At 47.2% G+C, this 18,137-nt stretch overlaps 1 protein-coding gene across 4 annotated transcripts in view; it reads right to left on the reverse strand.

Moving 5' to 3' along the window:
- The window catches only part of Rbpms (RNA binding protein, mRNA processing factor), a 176,788-nt gene that overhangs the window by 16,205 nt on the left and 142,446 nt on the right, over positions 1 to 18,137 (reverse strand). For 3 of the 4 annotated variants that reach the window (XR_006150755.1, XR_006150754.1, XM_042699996.1), the window contains exon 6: positions 8,037 to 8,167. Coding sequence is in view for 2 of the 4 variants with exons in the window: in XM_042699996.1 (XP_042555930.1) it covers positions 8,037 to 8,167 (131 nt within the window). In the remaining 2 variants the exon portion in view is untranslated. Of the gene's footprint in view, positions 1 to 5,202; positions 5,448 to 8,036; positions 8,168 to 18,137 lie in introns of those variants that run through there. The other variant, XM_042699980.1, reaches the window with a different exon arrangement.

The raw sequence follows: 18,137 nt of genomic DNA on the forward strand, positions 1-18,137 counted from the left end.
AAGCTAACTGTAACAAGCCACTTCCGTATTGACTTGACTAGCCATCAACTGGGTCATGTGCTGTGACCATTGATGTCCTTTTGGGTAGTGTCCTTTCCCCGTTAGCAGGCTGTCAGGGGCAGCCAGGCTGGGCAGAAGCTGTATATTCTGAACCAACAGGGTTGTTGTTTTTTTTTTTTGAAGCAGCAACCCCCACTGTCTACAAGCCCAGACCCCATCCCTAACTAGGGGTACCTCTTCCGGCATGTCTGTGCTGTATGAACAGAAGCTCACTCGTGAAGGAACCCCACACCCATTCTCCACCTCACTGTGCTAGCAGTCCAGACTCTCAGCAGAAGCCCACATTCTACTTGCCCGCCCCCCCCCCCCCCCCATTCCTTGCTTAGGGCCATGAGACACGTTGTTATTACCTAGACAAAACCTGTGTGTGACTCGGTTCACTGGGTAAGGGCACTCTCTTACCCAGGCCATAGGCTAGGAGACAGCTGAACACGAACACTTGCCTGAGGCTGAGATCTGAGGATCACAGCTTGAAAACAACCCAGGGAAGAAAGTCTGTGAGACTTTCCAGCTAAACACTAAAAAAAGCTGGAAGCAGAGCTGTGGCTCAAGTGGTGGGCACCAGCCTTGAGAGAAAAAAAAAAAAAAAAAAACCTTCAGGGATAGAAGCTAGGCCCTGAGTTTAAGCCCCAGGGGGACCCCCCCACCCCCCACCCCCACCCCCAGGCTGGAGAAGGCCCAATTCTCAAGACTATCCAGTAGGGGGATGTAGGGACTTCAGGTGCTGAGGCCTGATTCCAAGTAAGCCCAAGGTCTAGACTTCAAGCTCCCAGGACCATGGACACTGGCTAAGGCTAAACAAGGCTGAGATTAAACACAGGTCCTCAGGATACTCTACTGGGCCTTTGGACTCATTGCTTGCTTGTCCTAAGTACAAGTGGGGCTCCTGCTTCCAAGCAGGCATGTGAAATGTGCTTAGACATCTCTAACTTTGCTCCAGACGCCACTCGGGTTGAGGGCGCCCAAGCATGTAACAGCAGATGTCAGATCAAGTCCACAGCGGTTGCTTGCCATCCATATTTAATTTTGTTGGCCAGTTAATTTTTAACTATGTTTGCTATCAAGGGCCATTAGAGGTCCCTGGGAGCTCAGCTCAGTCAAGCGAGGAAAGCTTCGTGGCGGAACGCATGAGGCTTGAAGCTGGGGCGTCCCACTTTTCCATCCTGTCACTGGGCCCCGGCCTTGCCCACTAGCAGCACAGATCCTGAATAAAACATCATCCCTTTTGGAGTGATTCGCCTTTTCCCCCTCTGTCACAACTGGTTTTCTTCAAAGGAAAAGTTTACTTTCTCCTTTGATGAAGAGTACGTTGTATAATTCCAAAGTTTCTTGGCAGCCTTGGGTTTGCTTCCACAGTAGTTAGAGAAGAATGAATTCATGCACTTCCTGTTGGGGATGCTCACCCCAGCCTCCTCTCAGACCACTCTGCAAGCTGGGGGTCAGGCCTGCTGCTCCAGCAGCTTCTCTTCCTTACCAAGAACGAAGTCCAACTCTCAGGTTCTTCTTGTTGGGTCTCGGTGAGGATGGAGTCCATGTTCTATGTGCTCCTCACATGCCAGGGGAGAGCTCAGGGGCCTCTGGGCCGCGCGAGGCCAAGTTCTGACAAAGGGAAAGTACTTCAAGGAAGAGCGAGTTTGCCAATGACTATTCCAGCATTTGATTCTTTCAGATTATCCCCATGAGGTGTTTATTCTCCCCATTTGAAAATAGACAGACAGGTTTAATGACAATTAAAAAACAAAACGACTAAGATGATAAAGTTAGAAGGGGTAGAGACTCATTAAAATGAGGTCTGTGATTTGAAGAGTCCAGGTTAGTTAGGACCCAAGCCCTCTCTACCACTCTGCAGGATGTGAGCCACAGACCAGCATTAATCATTAATCCTGAGCTTACCAACAACTTCCAGGTGTGACTGAGACACCAGCCTGGGTCCTTACTGCCATTGAGGTCAGGGCAAGCTGAATAGGATCCAGAGGGTAAAATGGAAGACACTTCAGAATGCTGAAGACCAGAGCACTAACTGAACTCCATGCCACTCATTGGGACCCATCAAGGAAGACCCCTTTCAGCTACTGGCCCCATCCTGGTGATCATACTGGTTTCTGAGCTCACATAAGCCTGGCCAGGGTCACATGGGACTGACTGGGTGTGAGCAGCATCTCCTGCCTAAACTACGTAATATGTGAAGGCTGGGTGTCAGCCAGGATGGCCAGAGGAACAAAGACCCCTCCCTCTCAAGGTTGGGGTGAAAGGCCAGACTGCAAGTCCTGAGATGTTTAGGCTGCTCTCTGTCTTCTTTAGGGCTTCTCCTTAATTGCACAAATCCCGGAGCAGACAGGGAAAGGATGACAAGGTAACTGGGGAAAGAATTTTGCTTAGCAGCGCAGCAGCCTCAGATTGGGAGTAATTCTGCCTGGGGAAAGGGTTGGGGGATCCCAAGGGAAGGCAGTGGGGACTGTGGGAAGAAAGGCTGGAGTCCTGGGGGGAATGAGCTGGGTGACCTGTGGGTCCTGTTCCTCTGCAGGTTTCTCTGATAGGAAAGAAAGATAAGGCACAGCTGGAAACAAAGGTCAGGGACAGCGGCTCTGTGTGCAGAGAGAGAAAAGCATCTCGGGGTCTCTCCTCTCCATTCCCACTCGTGATGTGTTTCTGCAGGTCCAGGTGGCTTCTGTAGGTGGGGCGTGTCAGGCTGGGCTGTGGGGGAGATTTCCTGTCAGGACAAATTCTGCAAATGCTGTGACAGCGATGAGGTGACACTGGTCATTTTCTTTTTTGCGCTGGATACCCGTAAGGGTTCTAACAACCATCCGTCCATGAGCAGCATGGTCTTAGCCCTAGTTCATCTCACTGCAAATACAAATGCCCCCTTGGAAGGGCGTAAGAAAGGCCCCTTACAAAAATAAGTCTTGGTCGAGGCTGCTGAGTGCCAGGCACTATTGTTTGACAGGAGGAATTATGAGCTTCATTTTCCTGAGGCCCAGAAAGGTTTAGAAATTTGCTTCATCCAGGGGATAGAGCTTGCCAATGACATGGCTGTGTCTGGCTAGGAAGCTCCTTCCAGCGCCCAGGCTTCCTTCTTCCTGGCCCAGCCGGGAAAAGCAGCAGCCTGGTATGCCCCTGTGGGCTCAGCTCACGCAGGCCCGGCCCCTCGGTGGAGCCTGGAGAAAGAAAGGGACTCCAGGCTCCTAGTAACCGAGAGAGGCACCAGCTGCGTTCACAGGAGCCAGAGCACAGGGGCATAAAGCACAGGACATGCCCACTCTGCCCCATCTACCACCAGCATTAAACATGCTGCCCCTGGAAGGCCTAATGAACCTGAAAAGGGTTGAGTTGGCCCCTCTGGGAGGCGCAGTCCGCAGCTGGCAGTCTGACCTCACAGAGCTGCGGAGTTGGAGGGAAATGGAAATGTCCGTGGATGAACATCTTCCCGCGTGGGCCAAAAAACCCCAACCTATGCTGCCTTGCAAAACACGAGAGTTTTGAACAGCCACAGGCAGAAGCTCTGGAGGACAAGCCAATGTGACCCAGAGTTCAGAGGCAGATGGCAAAACCTTCTGGCTCCTTTTCACCCAGACAGTGACAGGAAAGGCCTCACAGGCCGAGCGAAGACCTGCCACTACCGTGCTGACCGCTACCTGAACAGGAGGCGGAAGGGATGAGGTGAGCTGGCCGAAAGGTACAAGTCCCTGTCAGCCAGCTGCAGAGAGGCACGCTGTGTACACCCCAGTTTGCACGCCTGCTCATGCTCTGGGCACACAGCCTCAGGTTCCTGGTCTTCCTGGGCTCCATGAGAGGCAGTGGTTAGCTAAAGGATGCTTGCTGAAATTCCTTCTAAAACGCAATCCTCAGCAGTGGCACCGTGCTGCTGGGTAGCCGCTCAGATCTGGCCAGCAGTGGGGATAGCCCTGTAGGGCAGGCGACCCACACCCCAACCCTAAGCTCACCTGTCCCCCTGTGTTTTCCCTGCTCTGCTGGCCTTGGGTCTCCCCCCTCACCCCCGGCTCCCATTTCTGTATTTATTTTTTGATTTAACCTTTAAAAGTTTTCCATTGTGTCACAAGGGAACTCTCTGGGGACACACCCTCAAGCAGTATGGGTTGTGACTCTGAGACCTGTTTCTGTCGCACAGGTGCAGGGGTTGTGAGCGGGCTGGGTGGGTTCTGAAGGGATGGCGCAGGCGTGGGCGGCCAGCGTGCTGCTGGAGCAGTGCTGCTTCCTTGCCAATGCTTCGGGCTTCTGGGACCAGGGCTAGTGGACTTCCAGAACCTGGAGAGTGTTCGTGACTTTCTCTCTGCTCCACCAGCAACAAGAGATGAACCCCGACTCCAAAGACAGGCATAGGAAAAGGTGGTGACGGAAAAGCATGTACACCGTTATTTTCGAGACAGAACTTTCCGAAAAGCAGTGGATGAAAGCATCCTCTCCTATCTACAGTGACTCACACAACAGTTAATAAATTTCAAACACCAGTGACCTCGAAAGTACACTGGATGAGCCCTTCTAAAAATGCTGGTAATCTTAGAAATCAGAGGTTGGCTGCACTCGGCCGCTCTTTCATCTTTAAAAACAATAAAGCAGTACACAGTGTGCTGCCCTGTTACCGTAGCCAACTTTTCCCCCTTAAAATTAGGGTTTGATGGGAAACCAGGATCTTTTAAAACTCAGAGGGAAATGTGAGGGGGGCAGCAGATCACAGCTGAACCTGGGGCAGACCACAAAGGTGACCCAACTCCTTTTTAACGAGCAGTTCCGTCTCCTGGGCTCTCCTTCCTGTAGGTCACAGAGTACAGACTGGAAAATGCATCCGCTTGCTGTGAACAGGCTTCTGCTAGTAGCACCTGCCATCCTGCTGGTCAGAGCACCTCTGCTAGCTGATGTTGGGACCCGTGGAGGTGGGGTTGGGTCTTTTGGTTTGTAGCTCAGCGTGGTCTGGGAAGCCATGATGGCAGCCGCGGTGGTCAGGCCTTGGCCCTGGGGCCCCGTCTCCCCAGCTTGCTCCGTCTGAGTCTTCCTGTGGATCATGCATTCATCTGTCATGGGCCCAACTCTCCCACAACCTCAGGCAGGGATTAATACCTTCGTTCCAAAATTGCATCGCCAGGAAAAAACAAAAAACGCTGTAGTCTACTTGAGATTTTTTTTTTTTTGCTGTGATTAAAACTTTTATTGAAATCTCTCAAATGTCACCAAGAAATAAGTTTTTCTTTTTCTCTTTTTCTCAAAAGGGGATGGGGAGGGGAGGGGAGCTAACAAATTCAACATGGGAGCTCCCTCTGCTGGTCTGCAGTAGGTTGATATGTGACAAACACATTCCCAGAGACAAATCTAATTTGCTGAAGAAGTGGACAAAAGACAGGTGTGTTGGGCTTTGCCTCAGGAGAGAAACACTAGAAGAAAAAAAAAATCCATGTCTCAAAATAGAGCACAACATTTGCTAAGAAAAACAAAATTACTTAGACGACTCTTCCAAAGACATTATAAGATTTCCAAAACAAAAAAACTGAGTTTATCCGGGAAGGGGAGATGCTCCATTTGGGGCTTCCCCACTGTGCTAACAATTCATAAAGTTCTGAGGCCCTTTGGATGCAGCTAAATGCTGATTCCCTTGACTTTGCCACCAGGTCTCTTCTTACAGGCTTCCCATCTACTTAGAGAAGAGAGTTCCAAGGAGTCATTGGAGCGAAGCCTCTCCACAAGTCCACTAAAGAGTAAGTCTTTGGTAAGCCGACACCCTGGAGAGTTAGGAGCCCAGCCTGAGAGTCAGGTGACCGACCAGGATCTAGTCAGAGCAGAGCCACTGATTTAGGGTAAGGTAACTCTTCATCTTCAGGCCTGTTTCCTCATCTGGTAGAGGGGCTAGACCAGCTGATCTGTAAAGCCTACGAGTCCCCAGAGGGACAAGTAAATTAAGGAACCATGTTTGTTCATGCATCTTTGGGATACAGAGTTCAAGGGTGCACTGAGAATGACTCCAATCTCACTAATACCCGATGAGAGTTCCACCAAATCTGGGACCGACGGCAGAGTCAAGTGGATTCCGAGCTGGGGAAGTCTCCAGAACAAGGAGGATCTCCCAAGGAGAGTGCCAGGTGGGTGCTGCATCCCACTAAGGCACACAGCCGAGTCCAGCTAATCCCGCACTCTCTCCATCCTTCCTCACAATGGTGGAGGGCTTTCTAATCTCTTAGGACTCACTAGATCCTTCTCTCAGAATCACTTCCGGTTTTATCCATCATGTATGGCCCAAAGCCATCATTTTTTTCCTTTGGTTTTGTTTTTTGTTTTGGCCACTGTCTACTCCTGGCTCTTTAGAGCACTGATGAAAGAAAAGGCTTTGTTGATGACTGAGCAAAGCCATAGCTATTCAGAAGACTATGCAAACTCACATGGTCTCAAAATTATTAAGAATGGCTTGAATCGCCAATTGCTCTGTATCTGAACCATCTAGTGAGTTTAGGAAAAGAGGCACATAGGGTAGGTAGATCTTTTGTCTGGCCAACAGAAAAGGTTCTTTTGGTTGCTTTGTATTGCCTCCAAAGTTATTTGAGCACAAACATACTAATAACTCAGGCACAGGATTGCATCTTATCTTCTCCTATTACCTACCAGCTGTCAGGGTTACCAAGCACTGACTTTGTTAATGGACAGAAAGTGGAAAAGACAAAGCCAGTCCTGGAGTTTGTCTTCTGCGCCAGGTCCTCCTAACTGACACCATCTACATTTTCCATCATTATCTGTACTGCTTTCTACTTCATTCTCTCAACAGACAGGAATTACTACAGGAGTACAGGTACATAGTCCTTCCTTTGCCGTTTGCCTGCGCAGAGTCTGGGTGCTAGGGGACAGCAGATCCTGGATGGCCGTTGCTAGCACAAGCAGAAAGCACTGGGGACTCAGCTGAAAGATAATGGAAGGATGCTTGGCCCCCTGACCCAGGTTCCTAAGACCCTTACTGGTAGATGCTTAACACAGACCTGGGCAACAGGACAGAATTTTAACTCAAAAGGAAGAGTGTAAGGAGTCTGTTTATCTCGTCTAGCCTTGTAAATGAACACTACAAATGAACAGTAAGCAAAACAAAAATCCCACCTGATCAGCCTGATACTTTGTTTAAAAACCAGGCTGAGTGATGAATCTGTATTCATCTGTATTCATTATTCATGCCTATGGTTTATATGCTTTCCATTTATTTGCTATTGAGCATCACTCTTTGAAGGCCTAAGAATGAGCAGTTATTTCTAAGGTGAATCTTAACACTGTTTGCTACCAATCACACTAAAAAGAACACTCTGATTACTGTTTTCTTCAAGGGGGAGAGGACATGTTAGTATGTAGACAGTCACTGTGGGGAGAAACAGGGAGTTTGTTTACAAAACAAGCTATTCTTAAATTAGAAAGAAAGCTGGGCAGAGCACAGTTTCCCACCTGACCTTGTAGTTACCTTCTATTGTACCTTTCCTACCCCATTTCCTACGCATGCATGAGAATAAAGAACCCTCATCTTTCCAGAAGCATCCCCTCGGTCACTTGATTTCTTCCTCCTCATGAGATAAAGAGCAGAAGCCTAATAGTACACAGAAACACAGACACACCTAATTCCTGATCCATGTGCCTCAGCAGCCTTTCTACATGACCAGGCACACACATCATCTCTGCTCTGGTGATGCCCTCCAGCTCGCTGGGGACCAGGGAGTAACCTTGGCCCAGTTCTCGTGTGTGAGATATGGGTGAGAACATTGAGGAAGACAGAGGTGTTGTTTGGGGCAGACATCAGGCAGTGGGGGGGTATCATGGCTGTCAGATGGTCCTCTAAGTCCTGCAAGGGGTCAGCTAGATGGAGGGGGGAGGGTCATTCATCTCTTGAAGGTGGCTCTGTTAGCTGGATAGGTGTTAGTTGTATGGTGTGCTCTGGGGAACCAGGTTTGAAAGGACTGGTGGTGGAGTGAGTGAAGTCGTGGCCGATGGGTATAAATTACCTGGGCATGCAGTGAAGCGGGATAGGTGAAAGCAGGAGGAGGTAGAGCAGGCGCTAGCTCCGCTGGGTACAGAGGGTACGGGGCCCACACTTCAGGGCTACTGGGGTAAAGTGCAGGCACTGTGAGCTCATCTGCAAGAAAAGAATAAGGGAAGAGTTAGTGGTTACCAAACAGCTGCTTTTACATCAAGAAAACAAAACACAGTCACCCCGAGCCCCGCCAATGGCAGAAGTCAAATTACTCTCATTCTTTTCACAACCTGTTGGCTTTAGCCTCCCCCACTCTATGCAAGGGAACAGTAAAGACCAAACAAACAAGACACCAGGCATCTGCTGTGTGTCCGGCCAGCTGAGATTACAGGACTGGCCTCTCTCTGCCTGAAGGACTCTGATGCTGTTCCAACAGTAGCCGAGAACCCAACCACAGTGGGAACATTCTGAGCCACATAGAAAATACCGTCCTCCGAGGAGAGGAAGAGAGAGGGAAGGCCACCAGGAGCTATCCTATGAGAGCATCCGCACAGCTTCTGGATTACTGGCAGTACCCCAGCAGACCCAAAGATCTGCAAGACTTGTTTACCAGTATGGCTGTTACCAACAAAAGTCCAGCCTTTTCCAATCTGTCCTGAGATACACAGGACCAACCACTGAGACCCATTTAAGATGGTAAAGTTCAGAGAATGGAAGTGAAACAGTTTAGACAGCCTAATTTGTTAGGTTCCACAAAGATGCAAACATAAGCCCTTACAGCTGCTGCATACTCTTATCTTTTCTAGGGGAAAAAAATGTCATGTTACCAACGATTGGTCTAAAAGCTTCACATGTATCCCCAGCTCCATTCAGGTCAGGTTTGCTAGACTGAAGGGCAAATGTCCGGATCGCCTCCAATGGATCAGGAAGCAATCCATTAGAAAGAAGGGCAAGCATACGAGCGAGCTTCTCAGCAAAGGCAGAAATAACATCAGTCAATAGTTACAAATCTGGACCCTGTGAAGCAATATTTCAATATTTGCTTTTATCACCTGTCAAAATCTGAAATCAAGTGTGCCAAGGATGCTACTCAAGACTGCAGAGGGAGTCAGACAAGGGTGACTTGATAAAACATTAGTAACTCTGAAGGCAAGAGCCCAAGGTCAGCGGTTAACTTCCTTACTCTCTCTTTCCTCCAAAGCTGCAGTCCCAGGCCAGGATGAGGGCAGGTGGAAGGTGGGAAAGTAGCAGGATCTGTGGGTGGGTGAGCACCAGATGGACAGAGGCAGGGGAGGCTCTGAGTGGCCAGAACTTCTCCAAGGATAGCAGGGAGTCAAGGGCTGACCCATGACTCCATTCAGAACAACTCACACTCATTTCCAGACTTAATGGGGCCCCAACATGTGGGTTAATACATTCCACTGCAGCGGACCTCCCAAACCCACTCCTCCTTTCAACAAGTTAAAGTGCAAGTGATGGGAATCTTGATTGCCTGTGAATGAAAGAGTGAGACTCTAGAAGAGGACTGACAGGTCTACAAGTTCAAAGACTTGTGGTCCAAACCACCTACTTGAAGGTCTAAAGTGTGTGTGTATCTGTCGCCGGAGGCTCAGGAAACCCCTTGGAGGGGCTGAGAACACTCTACAGATCCCTATTTCCTGTCAGGATGTGACCATATGCTTTCCATTACAGCAGTTCTTGTGGGAGCCTAGCTAGTGGAAACTAAGGGCTGCCAGGACCAGGGCCTTGGATTTTAAACAAACAGCCCACTCTCAGCAATGGCAAGCTATTATTGTTGTTGTTATTGTTATTTTAGCTACCAGGCTATTTTAAGACATTCTGAGTCTTATAAAAGTCAAGAGCATCTCAGGCCCCAAGACGCTGATCTCCAGCTCATGCTCTTGTGGCCCTCTGTGACAGTTTAAGGCTGTAGAGCTCCTGGATCAACTGATACCAAGCAATGGGGGCCGGCAGCAGGGCTGGGGTTCTTCCTCAACCTTTAACAGGAACTGGTTATCTCAGGGGCCTTCACCTGATAAAGGGGTGCCTCCGGAAGAAAGTTTGGAAAATGAAATAAATATGTCCTTGCTAGTATCTGGTCAGAGAGACATAAGGTGGAATCGGGTTTCAGTCTTGGTCTGAGTGGTGGAAAGGATCACTTCCAGACCTTTCCGAAATGCTGATCCTGAAGCATGACTGGTTTCTATCAGAGCCAAACAAATACCCAGAGACACTTCAGCAACTGTGCAGACTTAGTTCAACAGAATGAGAATGAACTTGCACTTGATGAACCTTTATCCCCTTCCCCCGTCTTCCTCATGGAAAGGAACGGGATTCTTTTGCGTGTCCAGGCCCATGCAGTGACTCAGGTCAGGAGCCCATCAGAAGGAGTCCTCAGATACCTACATTCCAGCAGAGGTGAGAACTCTCCAGAAACATGTTCACTCTGCCCCCCTACTCCCCCCAAAAAGAGGTCATTCAGCAGAATGAGCTTTTTGCATATAGACACTCTTTTGGGGTGCCAATGTGGTGTTGAGACTAATGTTTGACTGTAGTTTCCCTTTCCCCTCTTCCTTGCTCAGCGGCTCAACCTCAATAGTAGAGAAGAGAAGAGTGGCCCAAAGTCAGAAGTAACAGCCGTGGAGAGGGCGAGACTCCTAGGACAAAAGGGCTGCTGAGCACTCAGGTGAGCCGAGCACCAGTGGGCTGAAAGGGGGCAGAGGCCAGAGGCCAGGGCCTTTTTATCTGGGCCTAATCCCACCATCCATAGATGGCTACCTCCTCTCCCCAGCCTCAACCTTCCCCCGCGCCGCCCCCCCCCCCCCCCCCATCCCACGATTATGACTAAAGGGAATATACATCTCAATAGATCTTTTTTCCTTCACAGGAGTATATGCAACCAGAAGAAAAACAAGAATCTCGGACTTTCCGGTCCACCCTTCAATCTCTCAGGAAAGACAGCAAGGAGAACTGAGTCCTGGAAGATCACCTAGTCTCCTTTCCTTTAACACAAGGGAAGAAGCAGAAAGGTGTAGAGGAGACAACTCTAAGTGCTGAAGACACGGAAGAAAGGCAAGTCTCTGCTCAGCTCTCCCATCAAGGTCTTATCACAGACCTTGATCGTGGTTATCACTTCAATTATTCACTCTATTTATTCAGAAGTCTATTGTTTTGAGATTTACTCCAAGGTAAAACATCCTAAATTCATTAACCCAACTGCAATCACAAACCAGTTCCTCTCCTTACTTCCAATATATTCCTTTATCCCTCTCACTCAGGCAGAAGGCCTCCTTCGCCACCCATATCCAAAGAGTTGCCAAGTCCTAGCAATAAAAATAGCAGAAAGTAATAATGACAGGAGTGGTGGTAATGAGGACAGGGGCTCATGTTTACCAAGTAAGCCCTGCATGCTAGTGCTCCAGGATTAATATTGGCCTCTATTCAAAATGGAGGCCACAGAAAGGTTAAGCATGGAGCCCAGTAACCCACAGCAGGCGAGAGAACAGGACTGTGAACAGTCTCCTGAATCCCAACTCTTCCCCTCTGCCCTCCACAGAAACCTCCTCAGCATTTCTCATGCTCTTCCTTGCGTCGGTGTTTCTGCTACCTGAATGAAGGGTCTCAGCCTGGCCCTCTGTCTCCTGAGTGTAACTTTATTCCTATCACAACACACTCTTGGAGCAGCAATTTAATCCAAACACAGACCCACAAAGTAAGTTTGCCCAGGAAACTCCTAAAGCATGCTGGTCTTGAGCCTTCTGCTGCAGGGGTTTGCCTGTCATCACTCTCAGGGCCCCTTTCTTTCCTTACAGTCCAACTCTCTTATTGGAAACCACCCTATGCAATCTCGGTTTTAAAAGGATCTGCTTCAACACCCGGAGGGGAGGAAACCCAGAGCAGGAGCAGGAAAATATCCCTCTGGGGACTGCTACAGTTATCTATTCTTGTTCAGCACATTGGGACATTTTCATCATTCCTCTTCCTTCCTGTGACCTGCAGCTGTGGGAAGAGGATTACTCAGTTTCCCTAGGCAAATCCATTCCCAAGCCTGCGTGGCTACAACATCCATTATCTGTCAGTCCATCAGCAAGCCTGACCGCTTAACAACTGCAGTCAAGCTTGGATGTGAACAGATGCACTGGTTTTATGTCACATGAACATCATGACTACACTGGCTCAGCCAACTCCACTGCCATTTTGGTATACTTGCTTCATGAAAGGGGCACTGATGTACTTGGAATAAAGTAGACCCAGTCGCAGGATGTCCTCTTGATGGGGATGGTGGAAGATTCAGAACAGAACATGAGGTGGGGCTGTACGCCTCCCTGTGGAGCTGTGCTTGTGCAACAAGCTTCACAGAATCCTTTGTAAAGTGTCTTTACCACCCTTCCCTAAGAAATGGAGAATGTTAACCAAGATGCTAGTGATGGACCAGGCAATAGTTCCAGGAAGGACCAGGCCATGAATGTAAGAAATGGCACTCTAGAGTCTATTCTCTTAACCACAACACTACAGTCAACCTATCAGGAAGGTTATGCCCAACCATCAAGTTAACTTTATGAAGGGAGGAAAGATAGATCAGACCTTCAACAACAAAATAGGGCAAATAAAGCTGGGCACTGGTGCTCATACCTGTAATCCTAGCTACTCAGGAGGTTGAGATCTTACGAGATTCAAAGCTCGGTTGGGCAGGAAAGTCCATGAAATGATTAGCTCCAATTAACTACCAGAAAACCAGCAGTGGAATTGTGGTTCAGAGTGGTAGAGCTCTAGCCTTGAGTGAAAGAACTTATGGACAGTGCACAGGCCCCGAGTTCAAGCTCAAGGACTGGCTTGTGCGCTGGCATGTGCGTGTGTATGTACACGCGCGCGCGCGCGCACACACACACACACACGGAGAGGGGAGTGGGAGATGAAAAACACAATGGTACTTTGAAAAGCTAAATTCTGAACAGCCTTTCCAGTCCATGGTAATATGCAATTAATGAATTTTGTGTGATGCTGGTGATAGCACCAAGGATCTTGGCCCATGTAGACAAGTGCTCCACCATGGAACTATGTCCCAGCTTGCTTTTTCCACCATAGAACTATGTCCCATGACGACCCTGGACTCCAATGCCCGGCTTCTCTGCATTATAAATAACAGCCATGTGCATCACAAGCAGCTTCCATAACCAGTATTTATTTTTTTACATCTAGAGTAAAAAGCAAAACAAACCTATGACAATTGTGACAGGTCAACAGAACTGAGTTAGGAGATGAGATAGATGAAGAGTACTGAGGGAAGGAGAAAGAACACATGAAAAGAGTGGTTTAGGGCCAGAGATAACCTGAGAATGTATTACAAAGGATCCTAGATGAAGTAACACGTTTTCTAAAGGGGAATTTGCGATGGTTCTGTGGTAAGGGTGCAATGGCAGAGGGAGAGGCACGAATCCTTTTCTAGTGTGCTTGTGTGCATTTAGGAAGCTCTATACAGTTCCTATCTTAGGACCTGGGACTGTTCAGCTTACCTCATCTCCATTGTGTAGCATGGTGCTTGTTTCTTAGTACACATTTATAAATTTTCCCAAGTGCCACATTAGGCATACATGTCCAAGCATGCATCTCTTTTCCTTGAGATAAAGTCTAAAAGTAGAATTATTATTTAAGTAAGGGATGAGATTATTAAGACTTTGATGTATTTCCCCCCAAACAAACTTGGATTATGACAATCATTCAAGACAAAACTGATCAGGGCTGGGCATGATGGTGGCATGCCTGTAATCCTAGGTACTTGGTAGGCAGAAAGAGGGAGGACTGCAGTTCAGGCCACCTGGGCAAAAGCCAACCAACAACAGGCATGGGATAACCTTGGCAATGCAGAAGCCAGAGTGAGAAGATTAGTCACAGGCTAGCCCCAGGACAAAGTACGACTATGCCTGAAAAATAAACTTAGAAAACCAGTCCAGGCCAGCTAGGGCATCCCCACCAACCAGTGGCCACCATCCAGGGGAGGGTTTTGCTTTGTTTCAAACAAACCAGTCACTACCACCTGACCAATTGCCAAGAGGGAAGAGAAAAAGATGGTAAGGGACAATACAAAACAGCCCTGACCATGTGGTGGACTTCCAGGTTCTAGGTCCTGCTGCTCACTCTCCAGAGTGGCCTTTACTTTCTCTTTCCTAAATAAACGCTTTGCATACAACTGAGTTTAAACCTTAGGCTTGCAAGAAGCAAACGCACAAACACAAACTACATGCAATGCTTATAAGCAAAAAGTAAAATCCAACCTATTTTTTGGCAGTATTGAAGACTCGCGGCTGGGAAGGTGGCTCAGCGGTAGAGTGCTTGCCTTGCATGCTTGAGGCCCTGGGTTCAACTCCTCAGTACCACATAAGCAGAAAAACTAGGAAGTAGTGCTGTGGCTCAAGTGGTAGAGTGCTAGCCTTGAACCGAAGAGCTGAGGGACAGCGCTCAGGCCCAGAGTTCAGGCCCCATGACTGACAAAACTGAAGGCTCGCTTTGCTAGACTGGCTCTCTACACGAGACACTCCTCTATACCTATTTTGTGCCAATTATTTTGGAGATAGTATCTTATTTATATGGGGAGGGGGAGGAGAAGGAGGTAGAGGGAGTTACTACAGTTTGAACTTGGGGTCCTGTGCTTGCTAGGCTCTCAAGTGATACCACACCTCCAGCGCTGGCTGGGTGGTTTAGAAATGGGAGTATTGTGGGCTTTTCTGTCCGATCTGGCTTCAAACCAAACCCAAATCTCAGGCTCTGGTGCCAAAAAAGCATCTGGCTCTGTATAGTTCTTCAATAGTTAATATTAATTAAACTAATAAACTTTCAGCTTCTTAGTTTGGGACTGCACTGCCTAGCAGTCTTCATGGATTTTACTGCTCCCTTTAAAATCCCAGGACACACCACACATCGTTCCTCAGAGCTCCCGAGGCAGCCTGTGTAAGATCCCGACTATGACACCTGTCAGGTATGTTAGAAACATTTTTCTGTGTCTTTTAAGATGTTTATTTATTAAGTGGTTGTATAAAGGTCTGTGTTTTTGTCCTTCACCAAACTGAAATCTCAAAACCCCCAGCATCTATGTCTGCCAAAAACAAACTACAGCACAGACACTGCTACAGTTCACGGATATTTCTAAGCTCTTCCAATATAGGGTGAGCAAGAGCTCGTACACTACAAACCCACATAACCACGCGCAGGATTCAGTTTGGCACATCCTCTTGACTTTTAGGAAAATGTAAGGCTAAATCTGCAAAGGTGCCAAGTCCTTGGGAAGAAGCAGAAACTTTCATAGCCTTCAAAGAGAATGACAGAGGCCTAGGGACCTGATGAATCTGAACTGACAACCTACTTCAGAGCACAGGTGATACTGTAACAATGCACACGTGCACAAAGTGGCCACAGGCCTGGGAGCAGCTCCAGACTTGGCAGGAGCTCTGCCTTTTCCCTACACTCTTTGCTGAGAGCTGGCTGGCTCATTGTGGTCACCCCTAATTGATCCATAAGGAACATGAAAGACATATACCCAGAAGCTCATGGCATAAAGCCTACAGAAAAAATGTGCAAAGTCATAGAATTCTTCTAACAAGAACATCAAAATAATAGGGCAGCTGGGTGCTGGTGGCTCATGCCTGTAACTCCAGAAGCTGAGATCTGAGGATTGTGGTTTGAAGCCAGCCCAGGCAGGAAAGTCCATGAGATTTATCTCCAATTAGCCCCCAAATATCTAAGGAACAGTACCCAAGCTGAGTTCAAGCTCTTGGCCTCGCATCAAAAATCAAAACATAACTACCATGACAGACATGGATTTCTACAAACTTGAGGTGTTATCCTTATTTGAAAGAATATCTAAAATACTGCTGAGAAAAGACAGGTTGGAAAAGTTTACTTAATAAGTAAAATTATATTTAACAATCACATTAATATGTGCTAGAAAGGATGAGTATACATCACCAAACTATTGCACTATGTCTCATGTAAACTCCTAAATCATTTTACCGGCAAAAAATTTAAGATTGGAGACTTGTAGCAACTTGTCCAAGGTCATAAAGTTCACAGATATACAGTGCTTGCCTTGGCAAGTAAAAGGTCCTGAGTTCAAGTGTAGAATCTGTTTCTACAAAATAATTTCCTTTTCATAAAAATCAGAATGCAAATCAGTCAGTCAATCAATCTATCAATTGTGGCACTGGGGAATGAGCTCAGGGCTTCCGGCTTGCTAGGCAATTGTTCCATTGCTTGGGCTACATCCTTAGCCCTTATGCTTCAGTTACTTTTTATACAGTAAAGTGAAAAGTAAATAAACTGCAGTATGATCCTATTTATGTTCCCCATCATAGCTGGAGTAATAGATTCTGGCCATCACACCCACCTACTGGTTAAGAGGGTCTTATAGCCAGGCACTGGTGGCTCACACCTGTAATCCTAGCTGCTCAGGAGGCTGAGATCTGAGGATCATGCTTTAAAGCCAGCCTCAGGCAGGAAAGTCCGTGAGATTCATCTCCAATAAACCTCTAGAATATTAGAAGTGGTGCTGTGGCACAGGTGGTAGAGCACTTGCCTTGAACGAACAGCTGAGGGACAGAGTCCAGGCCCAGAGTTCAAGCCCCACGACCAACAAAAAAAAAAGGGTCTTGTAAACTTTTTGCCTCGGTTGGCCTCAGCTCAAATTGCAATCCTGTCAATCTCAGCTTCCCAAGGAACTAAGATTATAGCTTTGAGCCACTGTACTAGCTATATTTTAAAACTAAAAACACTTTAACTGCCAGGTACCAGTGGCTCACGCCTATAATTCTAGCTACTCAAGAGGCTGAGATCTGAGAATCAAGGTTCAAAGCCAGCCCGGGCAGGAAAGTCCGTGAGACTCTTATCTCCAATTAACCACCAGAAAACCAGAAATGGTGCTGTGGCTCAAGCGGTTAGAGAGCTTGCCTTGAACTGAAGAGGGCAGGGATGGTACCTAGGCCCAGAGTTCAAGTTCCATGACCGATCAAAAAAACCAAACCAACAAAACAAAACAAAAACCCACTGTTACTATATTGAAACTTTTTTTGTTACCAAATCCTTTTAACGTTTATTCAGTTTTTAGAGTATATTAACAGATGAGAAGCATTACAACATTTAAAAGTCAATTTATGCAATTGTGTGAATTCTATCTCTTTTAAAAATATAATTAAGCACACCAACAATAACAGCAGTAAAATCAATGGAAATATGAGATTTGTTTTTACTGACATACTAGTATCAATGATTAAAAGCAAAAGTCCTAGAATGAAAACTCTTGGTCCAATCCTGTTCCTTCCACTTACCAATGACGTGATCTTGAATGTTAAACTCTAAGCTTCAGAATATTCATCTATTTAAGCTTAGCAACTTACTGACTCCTTCAGGCTATGTGAAACAATTTAACCTAGCTCAGTTTTTGACAGAACAAAAAATAGGCAATGGGCTGGGTGTGATGTGGAGACCCTGCCTCAAAATAAGCAAACAAAGCCAGGTGCAATGGTTCCAGTCTGTAATCCTAGCTACTTGGCAGATGGAGATGGGGGCCACCTACAATTCAAGGCCAGCCCAGGTATAAAGTTTGAAGGTCTCCATATCAATCAAGGGCTCTTACACCTCTAGAAGCAGCACAGGCTGAGTGCAGCAGTGTGTGCGTGTGTGTCATCCTCAGAGAAGCACAGCCCCGGCCATTATTTCAAAAATAACCAATGAAGCTAGGTGCTGATGGCTTACACCTGTAATCCTAGCTACTCAGCAGGCTGAGATCTGAGAATTATTGTTTAAAGCCAGCTTGGGCAGGAAAGTCTGTGAGACTTTTTATTTTTGGCGGGGGGAAGAGGTACAAACACCGTATTTCCCTTTCCTGGGATTAATTTCAAAAAATATTTTATATGATCACAGGCACAGAAGCTTTACGTTTTTGTCCCTACCCTATGAGTATACTTCTTTGGTCTCATTGTATGTGAATGCCAAGAGTCTTGTATAACGTATCATGTCCCAGTGTATTTTAGAACGAATTTCTGCACAAGAGAAAACACTCGATGTTGGTCTCTCTGAGCTTGGCTTACCTCATCTGTGATACCCCAAATTAACCACCAAAAAAAAAAACAAAAAAAAAAACCCA

Source organism: Dipodomys spectabilis, unplaced genomic scaffold (assembly GCF_019054845.1).
Source record: "Dipodomys spectabilis isolate Male_0828 unplaced genomic scaffold, ASM1905484v1 ptg000009l, whole genome shotgun sequence".
NCBI classification, from domain to species: domain Eukaryota; kingdom Metazoa; phylum Chordata; class Mammalia; order Rodentia; family Heteromyidae; genus Dipodomys; species Dipodomys spectabilis.